Source organism: Ascaphus truei, chromosome 2 (genome assembly GCF_040206685.1).
Source record: "Ascaphus truei isolate aAscTru1 chromosome 2, aAscTru1.hap1, whole genome shotgun sequence".
NCBI classification, from domain to species: domain Eukaryota; kingdom Metazoa; phylum Chordata; class Amphibia; order Anura; family Ascaphidae; genus Ascaphus; species Ascaphus truei.
The window spans coordinates 401,613,456-401,628,367 of record NC_134484.1 but is presented as its reverse complement, the minus strand read 5'-3'; the positions used below and the strand labels follow the sequence as shown (position 1 = coordinate 401,628,367).

At 40.9% G+C, this 14,912-nt stretch overlaps 1 protein-coding gene across 2 annotated transcripts; it reads left to right on the top strand.

Annotated features, from left to right (window-relative positions):
• The first annotated feature begins 11,697 nt into the window (after positions 1-11,697).
• Positions 11,698-13,989, top strand: LOC142487654 (guanine nucleotide-binding protein G(T) subunit gamma-T1-like). Of its 2 annotated transcripts, XM_075587334.1 has the most exons (3): positions 11,698-11,856; positions 11,960-12,058; positions 13,581-13,989. In XM_075587334.1, exons 2-3 carry the CDS (start codon positions 11,963-11,965, stop codon positions 13,704-13,706), a joined length of 222 nt encoding a protein of 73 aa, XP_075443449.1. In that variant the 5' UTR covers positions 11,698-11,856; positions 11,960-11,962; the 3' UTR covers positions 13,707-13,989. The 2 variants fall into 2 exon arrangements, with proteins under 2 accessions (XP_075443449.1, XP_075443447.1); XM_075587332.1 differs by lacking the exon at positions 11,698-11,856 and having other exon boundaries at positions 11,888-12,058.
• The last annotated feature ends 923 nt before the right edge of the window (positions 13,990-14,912 follow it).

Genomic DNA, 14,912 nt, shown 5'->3' with positions numbered 1-14,912 from the left:
TTAGAATTCCAATGCCTTTTTTTCTGTTACACTCAAGCTACAAAGCATGCAGTAATAATATACTGGATGCCAAGGACACAACTTGAGTCCTCGATAAATGTCCCTTCAAAAACTTTAACTTTGGTGACCCATAACCAGTGTATACTAAAACTCATTCTAAAACTATTAATAATGAATCACAGAGCAGGTGCTATAGAGTATGCAGTCACTATATTTGGCTTAGGAATAGATATGTTTCTAACCTCCTACCTACACATGCCCAAGGTACAGTACACTGCTAATTAAGGAATTATTGCCCTATAAATCCTCTAGGGGGTGCTGTTTTCTTAATTGGTGAAATAAACAGCACATGTAATGGGATAGCCATTGAACAGGACCAAGAATACAAAAAACATGCAATAATACCAGGCAATACAACCAGTAAATGTTAGCACCAAAAGTATAACTTTATAATCACTTGCTATGGGGTGGAATACACAATGATGTGGAAACCTGAGTATAAAGGATCAGTTTTTCCTAGGTACAGAGAGTGGATAAGGGTTAATTAATGGAAAATCTTCAGACAAGACTAGTATTAAAAACGGAAGACCTTAAGAGTTTTGTGCAATTCAGTGCAATCTAACTTGTTTATTAATAACTTGGAGATGGTTATAGAAAGTAAGGCCTCCATTTTGGCCAATGTTTTTCAAGTACAGGCAGTCCTCGGTTATCCGACACAATGCGTTACTCAAAATGGCGTTGTAAAGCGAAACGTTGTAAAGCGAAACATGTTTTCCCATAGGAACACTGTTTAAATGAAAGGATCCATTCCTGAAGGCATTTTTAACACTAAAATACACCAAATATTTTATGCAGGCAATAAGATATGCAGCGCACACATAAATTATATAGTGTATATACTGTATTATATATATAATATAACATAATAAATAATATATTATATAATATTATATAGTATAATATTATATATATATACGCTCTTACGACGCTTTGCAACGTTGTTTATGTGAATGTGTATATATATACACACATACACAACGTTGCAAAGCGTCGTAAGAGCATTGGATAAGCCATTTTGGCGTTGTAAAAATGAATATAGGTATGCATTGCATAGCGTTGGATAAGCCATTCGTTGTAAAGCGAAGCGTTGTAAAACGAGGACTGCCTGTATGTTCCTGGGACATACTTGAAAATTAGATTTATAGCTCAGTGTATCATTCATGGGATTTTACTAGAGTCCCAAGTGACATATACATAAATATTCACACACTCCATTATATAATGCGCAGACAGCCTCCTGCTAATTTAAATATGCAAATTATTTTTAAATAATTACAATTAGCATAATGTCAGGTTAAATCCCTGTGTTAATTATAATAGATCTCTGTGGATATTCGTTTTTAGGGGGAACATGTCTTTACATATCATTAGAACTAATCGCTGTTATAATTAACGTGATAAAAATTAAAAGAAAAAAGAGAGAAAAACTGTGCTACCGGGTCATTATAAGCTTCATCCTATATATTAAGATTCCATTGTGGATGCTGGGGGCTGAGCATATACAGTATATCCTGAGCAGTATATATCAATTCTTAAAAAACACTGGGATGTAAATACACTTGATCAAAAATGGAAACAGATCATGAATAGTAAACCAGTGAACTGAGTATAGTGATCTCAGATAGCACCTACAATAGCAAATGTTTTTTTTTCCCCGCATGTGGTAAATGTAAGAATTGTATCCATGCAAAAAATGTATTGTTCTTTCATGACCACATGCAAAAAAATGTATAGAAATAGATCTGCCATAAATTGCGACACACAATTTGAGATATATGCATTGCGATGTGGCTGTTCTAAATTAGACTCACCACTAGGAAGTTGAACGTTCGCATTATGCAACCTCAGCTAAAAGACTGCCTGAGGGGACTAGAAAATCCCCTGATTTGAACTGTGGCAGCAGGACTGAGGCATTGGATCTTTCATGAATTGATTTTTATTTGTTTTTATTGGTGGTACAGGTGTCTTGTACCCGTGTTATATCTGTACTTATTCAGTGTTTAAGTTTACAAATCCAATTACATTGGATTCATATTATTTTTTTCAATCAGCTTTATGCTAATTACATTGCATGTTGTGTAAAAAGCTAGTTTGTAGAAAATGTTGGATATCTGTTTGTTACCTGTTGCATTCTGATGACTATGGTTTTCATTGTGAGGAACAGAAAAAGCAATGTAAGGGTGAAATTGACTTTAACAGATATTTTTAATTGAATTGATTTGTGAGTAGATATATCGGTCTAGGACGTTTGACCGCGGCCGTTGGCTGCGACCACACTGCCACCAGCTCTCGCCGCCATGCATGTCACCGCCGGAACAACTTACCGCGAGGTACAACTCACCACAGTGCACCTCACCGCTGCATATATCGCCACGCGCGCTCCGACACCATCTTTAAATGTACCATCCCGTGCTCCCGCCGGTTGTCCCCTCCCGCACTCCCGCTGCTCTGACGCCATCTTTAAATGTCCCATCCTGCGCATAGCCGGGACATTTTAAGATGGTGTCGGAGTGCGCTGAGAAATGTGAAGTGGCGAGATGACCTGCGGTGAGTTTTCTCGGCAGTGACATGCGTGACGGTGGAGCCCCAGCGGCATTTCGGCCAAAGGTCTTATTACGTTGATATATTGTGAATTTAGCAGTGATTATTCACTTCTTGACAAAGCATTGAAGGGGGAGAAAAGGTCTCTATGTTTGACCTTGTGTTATCATTGTTGTTCTAATAAACTGGAACCTTTTTACTGAACCAAAGTTTTATTTGAAGCGCTGTTCCAGTGAGAAACTTTTATTTGCCCTTTATAGGAACTGCATTAGGCAGTGAGGCATTTAAAGTGAGCTTTTTAAGTGATACAGTTAGACTACAGTTTGACTAGAGGTGACTGGGGGCTGCATCTACTGCAAACTCTTTTACTCAAGACAACAAACGGTAAGCTATTCAGATCACACTATGATCCCAAACTTGTTAGCCTGCATAGTTTAACCCCCCACCCCTTTACAACTTCTTTCACTGCAGCCTCTCCCAAAACTGAATGCATAAAACACTTAAACCCTGAATTGACCCTAGCATTGCAATGCAGCAAAACACTTGACAAGGTACAGGCTTACCCTGCTGTTTAGTCTGCACACACTCACTTTGCTCACAACAGCTCCATGCAGCACTGCCTACCTCTGGCATCATGAACCTGCTATGTCTTTTAACTTTTTTCTCTCTCCTGGCCTCATGGAGATGTTACTCCCTCTATCCACTACAAACTCCTCCATCCTGGCCCACACCCAACATCACCATACACCCTGGACTACTCAGAAGCCTTGCACTATCTACTGAATGTTGGTGGAGAACTCTAAAAACCAGCACACTGCTCACTCAAATGGCAAACACCACAAATTTACAACTTGCAAACAACTAACCAAATTTCTACTCATACTATTACTCTCTCTAGCAGGTGATGTTGAAACTAACCCAGGTCCTCCCATTTCAGCTCTGTCCCATGCCCCTGAGAATTCCACCTTTAAATTCCAAAAAGGGCTATCTGTCGCCCATATAAACATCCGGAGCCTGCTGCCCAAACTGGATGAACTAAGGGCATGGTGCCTTATGCATAAACCCAAAGCCATCGTTCTTACAGAAACATGGCTAACCCCTAAAACCCCTGATGCACATATTTCCATTCAGGGATACTCCATTTTTAGGAGAGATAGGTCAAAGAGAGGAGGAGGGGTGTTATTTTATATTGCAGACACCTTACAATTTACACTGTTAAATTGCCCACCAAGTCCACCCTCTTTTGAAACTCTAGTTGGCAAAATCTGCCTCCCCTTTTCTAAGCCCATCTTGCTTGCTGGCATCTACCGCCCCCCTAAAGCCCCTCTACAATCCTTGACTGATATCACCCAATTTCTTGGCTCCATTTCCTCTCTGAATGAGAAGAGTGAGCTGCTAGTTCTTGGGGATTTCAACTTCAATTGGCTTGACCCTAAAAACCACAAAATCCAGATACAACTCAAGTCACTTAACCTATCACAACTCATTTCCCAACCCACACGGATAAACCTGAAATCGCATAACCATTCCTTGCTAGACTGGATTCTCTCCTCAAACCCCAGCAGAATCCAATCCTCTGGCATCCTTCCTGATATTTTCAGTGACCATGCAATAGTGTACTGTGTAAGGAAAATTAAACCACCCCATTCAAGCCCTAAAGTTCTCCTCACTAGAACATTTAAAAACTTTAACCCACAACAGTTTCTGGATGACCTTACCAACTGCCCATGGCACAGAATCGAATTAATTCCCGACCCTGATTCTGCGCTCGACTATTTCCAATCCGAGTTCTTAAAACTCTGCGATACCCATGCTCCACTACGCAAAATAAGGGTACGGGGGGCCCACCTTCCATGGGTTACACCTGACCTTATAGCACTCTACCAGTTCAGGGATGCCTTGTGGAAAAGCTACAAAGTAACTGGCACTACCAAGGATCTCAATCACTACAGATGCATGCGGAACATGTATTGCCCTTCCCCTCAATACCCGACTAGCCCCCTCGCTATCCACCTTTAAGACCCACCTTAAGACACATCTGCTTAAAGAAGCATATGAGTAGCACTGGATAATCATGGACACATGACACAAAGCTTGGCCCCCTGCAGACGCACTTACTAGTATTCCCTCCTACTGTCTCTGTACGTTCTCCCTACCTACCAATTAGATTGTAAGCTCCTCGGAGCAGGGACTCCTTCCTTAATGATACTTTTACAGTATGTCTGAAGCACTTATTCCCATGATCTGTTATTTATATTTGTTATTTATATGACATGTATTACTACTGTGAAGCGCTATGTACATTTTATGGCGCTATACAAATAAAGACATACATACATACATACATACATACATACATACATACATGTGCACAAGGCAAACAAGGCATGCAAAAGCACAATATTACTCTGACAATCTCCACCAAAATACATCAAACCCAGCTAACTTCTGGAAGGTTATCAACAATATATTCTAGCCTCCTAACCATCAACAACCAAGTAATATCACTAAGGGGGATATTCCTCTGACAAACCCCACTGACATTGCAAATGCATTCAATGATTACTTTGTGAGGTGTGCCACTAACTTATTAGCGAAATGCAGCACAAACCCCAAACATGAATCTCATTCTGGGAGTATCCCTACAGTCCCCCACCCCCTCCCAACACTGCCCACAATTTTCAATTTAGCTCAGTATCTGAAGAGGAGATTACACAAGCGCTCCTCAAACTAAAACTAAGCAGCCAATGTGGACCCGACTTACTACAATCTAGGTTCCTACGACTTGGTGCCCCAGCCATTGCCAAACCAATTGCGTCCATAGTCAACTTTATCCTGTCTGCAGGCCATATCCCTAAGACCTGGAAAACTGCCAGAGTTGTCCCAATCTTCAAAAGTGGGGACAAAAACACTGTCTCAAACTACAGGCCAATCTCACTTCTCCCAATTCTTTCCAAAGTTATGGAAAAATGTGTCCACTCCCAATTAAGCAATTTCTACACCAAGACAAATTTCCCTAGCCAATTCTAGTCTGGGTTTCGTCCCAAACACTCCACCGTAACTACCCTGCTAAAAGTTTGCAATGAAATCCAGTGTGGAATGGAACGGGGACAACTCACTGGTACAGTATTCCTAGATTTTGCAAAGGCTTTTGACACAGTTGATCATGTTATCCTGCTTAACAAACTCCAGAGCTCTGGAATAGGGAAACATGCTTTAAACTGGTTTCAGTCCTACCGATCAGGAAGATCCCAACATGTGTCCATCTCAGGCTCTAACTCCAACCCCCTGGATATCACCTGTGGTGTCCCGCAAGGCTCTGTTCTGGGGCCCCTACTCTTCTCAGTGTTCATTAATGATCTTCCCACAGCTTGTAAGGAAGCCTCAATACACATGTATGCAGATGACACAATCCTATATGCACACAGCCATAGCCTCTCTGACCTTCAACACATACTTCAGTCTGACTTTTTGAGACTCGAAAACTGGATTTCCCAAAACAAACTGTTTTTAAACACTGACAAGACTGTAACAATGGTATTTGGGACCAAGACTAAACTTGTAAAGCTTCCAGTGACTGAGCTACTGATTAGAACCAACGCTAACACCACCCTAACACCTGTCACTAGTTTTAAATACCTGGGCTTATGCTTTGACTCCCACTTAACATTCGGGGTGCACATTGATACCCTGACAACCAAGACCTATGCCAAACTAGGGGTACTTTACAGGAACAAATCCTCCCTAAGTCTCATGGTCAGAAAGCATATTGCACAGCAGATGCTAATGCCAATTATTGACTATGGAGACATAGTATATGGCTCGGCACCTCAAACCCACCTTAGCAAACTTGACACCCTCTACAATTCAATTTGTCGTTTTGTTCTCCAATGCAACTACAACACACATCACTGCGAAATGCTCAAAGAACTAGATTGGTCATCACTAGAGTCTAGGCGCAAAGTTCACCTTTCCTGTCTCACCCTCAAGTACTTTCTGGGCAAGCTACCCAGCTACCTGAACAAGCTCCTCTCCCCTACCACATGCAGCACCTATCACCTGAGATCAGACTCCAAAAGACTATTCATGGTCCCAAGGCTCAACAAAGTATCCGGACGTTCCTCCTTCTCCTTCCGTGCACCCCAAAACTGGAACAACCTACCAGAGACCCTCACATCCACCACCAGTTTAAGTTCTTTCAAATCTAAGGCTGTCTCACATTTTAACCTGGTCTGTAACTGTTTCATACGCTCATAATATATATTTTCTTTAACTGTGCATGCAATGTCTTGTATATAATGTATACCTTGTTCATTTATGTAACTGTACTTGTAACCATGTATTATTTGTTTTTCTCTGTGCCCAGGACATACTTGAAAACGAGAGGTAACTCTCAATGTATTACTTCCTGGTAAAATATTTTATAAATAATAAATAATAGTTAACGCAATGCTCTTTCAGGCCAAAAAACAGCACTTAACATTGCGTTAGTGAGCTTGAAGATACACAAAAGTATTTAACGAGGAATTAAGAAAGGAATAAAGGCTCATAAAATGAATAATGCACCTCTTTGTATCTGTGCCAAAGTGACCAGTATACACAAATCAAACGTGTTTGTCCGCCTGTTACACTCGCTGTCCCCTACAACCTTTTTTTCTGTGCGGTCATTTTGTAATTGGAAAGCTCTTTGTAAGTACTTTTCAGAAATATTTAGGATATTTTAATTTTCAAAAATTGACGCTGAAACATTGTAAGACCTATTTTAGTCTCAACTCTTCCATCAGGGGGCTGTACTTAGTCCATTGCAACCTTTCAAAGCTTTATGAATGACTTCAAAACGTACCATTTTAAACACCCACTCTTTATCACTATTATTATGTCTGTGAGTAGGTTTGCTGGCCATGCACTTCTTTAAAAGGCTTATAGGGATCTGCGTTAAAGTGGACAAAATGCAAAAATGTACGCACTATTGGGGTTATTCAGTAAACTGCGACAGCGCCTATTGGGAAATTGTCACACAGAATCTCTAATTAACTTCAAAAGAGCTGCCATGCAATAATGCCCCAAACACTATTGTTGCTGGTCAATGAATAACCCCCTATCCAGATGAAATTGTCAGTTCTGGCCCTCTTGCCTTGCGGCTCCCGCAATGCATCTGCTCCGTAGCCGCGAGATTCCAGCGGCCAAACTTAATGGCCCATCGGATTAACACAGTGGGGATTCCTCTGTTTTTATGGGACTTGCGCTTTGTGAATCCTACCGGGCTGCACTTGTCTGTAAGAGACACACACTAAGAGATAACTGAATCTCTTGTCTGAGAACACCTGTCTGAGCCATACTGTATGAAAGTGCTATTAATGTTCTTTCTCATTATTATATTCAACAAACTACAGCCAATTTGGCTAAAATTTGTATCACTGCCACTTTAATTACGTTAGTTTTGCTAACACAGTGAATATCTAAAACAATATACATGTGTATTGCTATTCCCTATAAATGAGGCGGGCAGACCCAATGTTCTGTACATCTAACTTCTCTGTGTTAGGGTACGACCCAAGTGAGGGCGTTGCGCGTGTGACGGGGTGCCTGGCGGTGCTTGTGCCCTTCTCCCGAGCGATCTGAAGGACTTCAGGTCACTCGAGACGGGGAGGCTTGGCACGGCCGCGGCCATGACGTCACGCTGCTGGTTAGCCCTTATTAGCTTAAGCGCCACCGTGATGTGGCCATCACTCGGCCGGCGCACCAAAAGACAAATTTCTTGTCTTTGGGAAATGTGCTCGCGCTAGTGCGCTTTGTACGTGCGCGCACATGCACTGACTGGGGCATGCCCCATGGAGGGCTGTACCTTGTTCACGCCGCACACGCCGTCGCGTGCTCAGCTGTGAGCAGTGGGGACAAGGTCTTAGGCTGCGGTCCCAGTGATCACTGTGAGGCGCGCGCCCGTCGGGGGGGCGGCGCGTGCACAGCGCTACCCGTGATCTGCGGTCTTTAGGGAGAGAGGGAGAATGCGACGGGAGGGGGCGTGGTCGGGGTTTTGCGGGGGCGTGGTCATGACCTCACGCGGCTGGTTCGTCCTCATTGGGTGAACCGCCGGCGGGAGAGTGGCCACGCCTCCGTCGCCAGTTCTGAACTCAATTCCATTGAGTTATAAACAACTGCGAGTACAGCGCGGCTGCGCCTTCAGCGGGAAGGTGAGTACTGGGCCCAGCCCCATTGAGGGGTGGTGCTTACTCGCACAGCAGGTGTGCGCTGTAGCAGTGACTGGGACCGAAGCTTTAGTGTCATTATCTTGGTACTTCACCTGTTGGGGTATCTTAAATGTGCAGTCCCTCCTCAAACCAAAACAATTGCTTGATACAAATGCAAGCAATTGTGTACAAGATATTTGGAACAATATGCTTAGGGTTCTATCTACTACACTGTGTGGTGAATGGCTATATCCAGCTACTATGTAACTTTACTTTCTATACAGATTCAGACAATATAGTTACACACTTAAGCCCATTCATTGGGAATCAAATAAGTTCATAACTAAGAGTATATTTGATAGCTATATTAATAGCATATCTAGAAAAATATATCTATATACTCCGTGTACCTACCTTATTTTGAGATGTCTAAGTAGATATAAGCTACCTCACCATAGACACATTATCAAATGTGTTATAAGTTATAACCTTGGTATTTGGAACTTATATTCTACCCAACTCTTGAAGGGATTTTAAATAATATACACTGTAAATAAAGGCACAGAGTCACTTATTATTTTGATGTAATAAAGTTTTATTATTTTATTTTAACTGGGTTCCGGATTTAGCTTTAATATCAAGCCAGTACATATATTGAGAATTGTCTAAATGATACCTGACAAACAAACATAGAGTGAAACCAGTGGAGGAATCTTTTGGATCTTCTTTTTGATCCTCCTTGTACTCTGTATACCCATCCCCATGCACCATGTCATGTTAAACAAAGCACACACATAGAATTTAAGGAAGAGCGGTTACTTCTATCACATATCTCCCTCAAAATATAGACATAGTAAGCTCAGTCGGGGTTTAACTTCCTATACCACAGTGTGTGTGTGTGTGTGTGTGTGTGTGTCAGTCAGTGTGTGTGTGTGTGTGTGTGTGTGTGTGTATATGTGTGTCTTTTAGTGTATGTGTGTCTCTCTTTCTGTGTCCTGCCCCCTCTCTCCTGACTCCCCCCACCCCAGGCAGAGCTGCTGACCCGCGGCGGCTCTGTCTTGGCCTCTCCTCCCCCCTCACACACCCCCCTCACAGGCAGGCAGAGCTGCGGACCCGCGGCGCCTCTGTCTTGGCCTCTCCTCCCCCCTCACACACCCCCCTCACAGGCAGGAAGAGCTGCGGACCCGCGGCGGCTCTGTCTTGGCCTCTCCTCCCCTCTCAAACCACCCCTCACAGGCAGGCAGAGCTGCGGACCCGCGGCGGCTCTGCCTGAGTCTCTCCTCCCCACCCCCGGCGAGACGCGGCCGCACCGGGCCCGGCGTATGTAAGGGGCAGATACCTTAATAGAGGCGGGGGAAGGGGGGCAGCGCATCATCGTCAGCGGGAGCTGGCTTCGAGGGGAGCGCTGCAGTGATCCCCTTCTGATGGTGCTGTGGGGAACGCAGCGCACTCAACCCCCCTCCCCCCCGTTCCATGCATCGGCCGGGGGAGTTCAGCAGGGAGTGGCGGCAATTAAATTTTGAGGGGGAGCAGCGTCGGCGGCGCATGTCAGCGGGTGGGGGGAGCAGTGCTCGTTAGGAGCTGCGGCGGCGAGTAAATGTTGAGCGGGTGGGGGGGACCGTTTGGGGGAGAACAAAGATGGTTAGGAGCGGCGCCGGCGGCTATCGCCGCTGCATATGATTTGCCAGAACACAGCCTGGCCTCAACTGCCAGCACTGTGACGTCAGCACTTTGACGTCACATCCGTTTCATTTTCTATCCCCACAATCCATTTTTGTCCCATTAGGAATGAGGTGCCACTAAAGAAGTTTCACTTCAACAATGGCCGCTTCTGCTGCTGGTGCATCATATATGTCCCACTGCAGCATGCCAAACGTTGCAATAACATTATCTAAATCTGTTTACAACTACTGAATTAATTGTATTTAAAAGGTTTAAATTTCTTGTTGCTCGCTGACTTGCAGAATCTTACATATCTTCATTTATTAGATATCTTCAATAGAAATATATACTGATAATAGGGAAAATCAATCTGCCTACTATCCAAAATGTTGAAGTTCTATAGTTTATGGATACAGGGCCATTGAGTTATAATGAACATATAATAAAACAGGCAGGTACGAACAAGCACAGATGGTTGTAACGTAGTGGATGGATACTCACAATCAGTAAACAAATCTTTTTGTATTTCCAAATTGCTGAAAATATAAAAATACACAAGGACGCAAACATGTAAAATAAGAGAAATGTATTGATGTTTATTTTTTTATTTGAAAAAATACTTCAAAATTGAAACGTGACATTGTTAAACATTTTGTTAGTTTAAACATAAGGTTTGGTGTAGTAATTATAACAACAACATGCTACATAATTGAACAGAATTCATAAACTGAAATGAAACACAGTGATAATGTGTATTTGAAGCAGGTGAGTCTGATTTGAACACCAGTATCAATTCCTTGTGACCTTGGGCAAAACATTTAATCTTCCAGTGCCTGAAACACAAAAAAATGCAATTACATTAGATTTATTAACTTTACAGGGTAGGGATTTATTCTGCCTGAAAAATTAATAAGAAACAAATATAATTGTATTATGCACATACATAAACAGCACTCCGCACTGAAACAAACTGCTTTGTAAATATCATATCCATATCTCCAGTATGTTAATGCCAGATTAAACAGTCTGGCTATTAACTGGATTAAGTAATGACGCCCAGATGACCCCATTAGAAATTTTTTTTTATTGCTATCTTCCAAAATAAATCCACACACTGCAACTACAATAACAAAATTGGTAGATTAAGACACATCATTTTTACTTATTTTTGTAAGTAATATTATTGCAGACTTTTGTGGTTACATTTGGTATGGATTTGAATACGTGTTTTGTGTTCTGGAGGGTAGAAGACCTTGATTAAATCAGATTACCAGAGATTATGCAGATTACTTTAAAAAACAGCTAGCTGCTATTGTTGGAGTGGTTTTGGGAAGGTGGACGAGGAGGCTGTAGGAGAGGAAGTTGCTACTTCAGGGAATTCGAACTCCGGATCACTGAACCAAAAGTAAGTTCATGTCCTCGGAGACTTGTCCTCATGTAGGGACCTCGACATGACCAGTGCGCGTAAGGCTTCATCGGCATATATTGTACCTTTTTTTCCCCATCAGAAAATGCCAGTGATCAATATAGACGATCTCACGGACAAGGATAAAGCAAAAATGGAAGTGGAGCAACTCAAGAAAGAAGTGCAGTTGGAGAGACAGCTGGTGAGTAACAGCTGCCAGGCACCATGTGAGGACGGAGGAGGAGGAGGAGGCTGCTGTATCTGTAATCACGTTGTGATCAAGTAATAATAATGAAGCATTTTATTTTAGGTCAGACAGGGGAAATACATTAATAATAGCTCCCTTAAAGAAACCTATTTGGAGATGTTTGAGATGTTTGAGTAGATGACCTGCTGTACAGTGACGTGATGAGCCTAGCAGTCATCCTCTCCAGTGAGTGGGCTCAGAACCAATGAGGCTCTATCCTTTGACCTGATTTTCCTACAAATAGAGCGAGGACGAAACCACAAATAAACATGTAGTATGGAGTTGAAAAAGCGATCAGAGGTTTTTACGTGTCGGTGAAGCAGCATGGGAGAAGTGATAATAACACAGACATCCAGTGGCTGCTTGTGGGATATAATGAGCAGGCTCATTGGAGGCATCCAGGGCCCCTGGCATACAAGCATTTTAGATTGATTGAAATCAATCACAGACTGAGAAGGCTATTTCTACAGTACCATAATTATCTAACATGTTCATGTTAAATTGAGACTGTTTGATAAAAAAATCGAAAGGCTTTACACAGTAACGTGTGCATTTATGTATCTATACATCTTATTTATTTTTTATATATATATATATATATATATAAATATATATATATATAAATATATATATATATATATATATATATATATATATATATATAAAATAAATAAGATGAATAGATACATAGATACATACATGTATATTGTATATGTATGTGTATATATATATATATATATATATATATATATATATATATATACACATACACACACACACACACACACACACACACACACATTACAAGCGTTTTGTTGATTAAAATACATTTGTAAAAGATTTGGGTGCGGTTTGTAAAGAAAATAACAGTATATGCAAAATGTGGGTTTGAAAATTTTAGCAAGCCATGTATTTTATTTATTTTTATTTTGAGCATACAGAATATTTGTTATATATAAATGAGACTTGGGAAAGATATTGTATGTCCATTGTTTATTGTACACACGATCTGTAGTTATGTTTCAGTTCAAGATCATTGGGGTTTTTTTGTACGGTGTTGCAATCAATCTCCACTATTTTCCATTTCAATAAACTAACACGGAAGATTACTATTTCTATTTGCTAAATACTACTATATTGAAGTGTATTTGAGATTAAGAGATCCATGCCCCCTAATCCTATTATTCTAAGAACGGTCATCTTATCCGATTTGAAACATATGTTTCCCAGTTGTATACAGGTCACATTGAAAAGTAGCAGCGTTTGCACTATTTTTTTGAAAAACTATCAGGGATTTCCGGAGGGTTTTTTCCCCCACATCAATCAGTTCTCTCTTCAATAATAAAGCAGATTACACTTCCCCTCCTGATCTATAGACGCACATCATAGATAATAAATTGCATGTGGGTCAAAGGGTTTTATGAAAGATGGATCAAGGCTCTACAAAACTCATCAGGGTTTTCCCTTTCCTAAACAGGTATCCAAAATGTGTGAAGAAGTCAAGACTTACATTGAGGAAAACTCTGGAGAAGATCCTCTTGTTAAGGGTATTCCCGAGGACAAGAATCCCTTTAAGGAGAAAGGAGGATGTGTCATTGCATAAGTGCTTCTAGGACTGTCACCTTCAGTCACATTTTTCGTTGTAGATCTCCTGGCTCTATTGGCACACTAATAAAACCCAACACTGCATTGCATTAAAATTGAATGAAGGACTGTGTCTGAATCTCAATAGTATAATCATCACTGCATTCTGCATGCTACAACACTCAGCTTCCTTGGGTGAATACCTAAGAAGACAAAAGTTCTAACGTTTTCCTAGTTTCCAGAAGTAACATGTTGCTTTGCGGGTGACATTAGTTTGTTTTAATAAAACACGTCTCTCTAAAGCCAAGTCATCGCCTTTATTCTAGTAAATAAAAAAATGATGTCGACATATGGTAACTTGATGAGTAATATGGTGCATGAAATGGTATCAATCCTCCATGTCTATTGCCTGGATGGAAATGTACAGTATGAACATTGTTGCTGCGAGCAGAGAAGCTTAGAAGTATAGTAAAATGGCAGGACTGTTGAAAATATTTGCATTTAAACAGACTGAAACATAACATTAATCGCAATAGTGCACTGTAATATGTAAATGCAACATATATAAATTGAATTATAATGTAATGTTAACTTAAATACAAACCCCATGCTACATCTGCTGTCAGTAAGGTAGGGTGCACCTATGAAATGTCAAACCCTAAAGGGTGTGCGTGTGCGTGTGCGTGTGCGTGTGTGCGTGTGCGTGTGTGTACGCACACAAACGCAATTCCACGGCCGATATTACATAGAAAATAAACAATGCAATGAAGTATCCAGTAGAACTAAAGTTGTCGCATCTCCTGCTAACTATGCCTTTTTATTAGTTTTTAATTTAAACTAAGCATTTAAATTGTTTAATTTAATCAGACTACAGTATATCCCTGCAGACTTTTCAAGTACAGCTAAAATAATTACATGGGTTAAAAAGTGTCCTTGTCTATAATATTGGCAACATATTCATCAGTACAATGCAGTATCATCAAAGTTTGTTGCTTATGTAAGCCTGGTCATAGATAGAACTCCAGTTAATTAGAGCATAAAAAAAATATATATATATATATATATATATATATAAAATCCAAATATTTTTCTATTGCATGTGTACTGTATTGAACAGGCAGATATACAATTTTGAAAAATGATGTTATTGTTTGTTATCAGTCTGCCCTGGAATATATTTTAAAACCATCAGAACAGATGACAGCATAGATTAATCCTTGTAGTA

Excerpts from the sequence above, each read along its gene's own strand:
- LOC142487654 (XM_075587332.1), top strand. The coding sequence starts at position 11,903 with ATGACCAGTGCGCGTAAGGCTTCATCGGCATATATTGTACCTTTTTTT. Across the intron at positions 12,059-13,580 it reads TGCAGTTGGAGAGACAGCTG|GTATCCAAAATGTGTGAAGA; the intron begins GTGAGTAACAGC and ends TTTCCTAAACAG.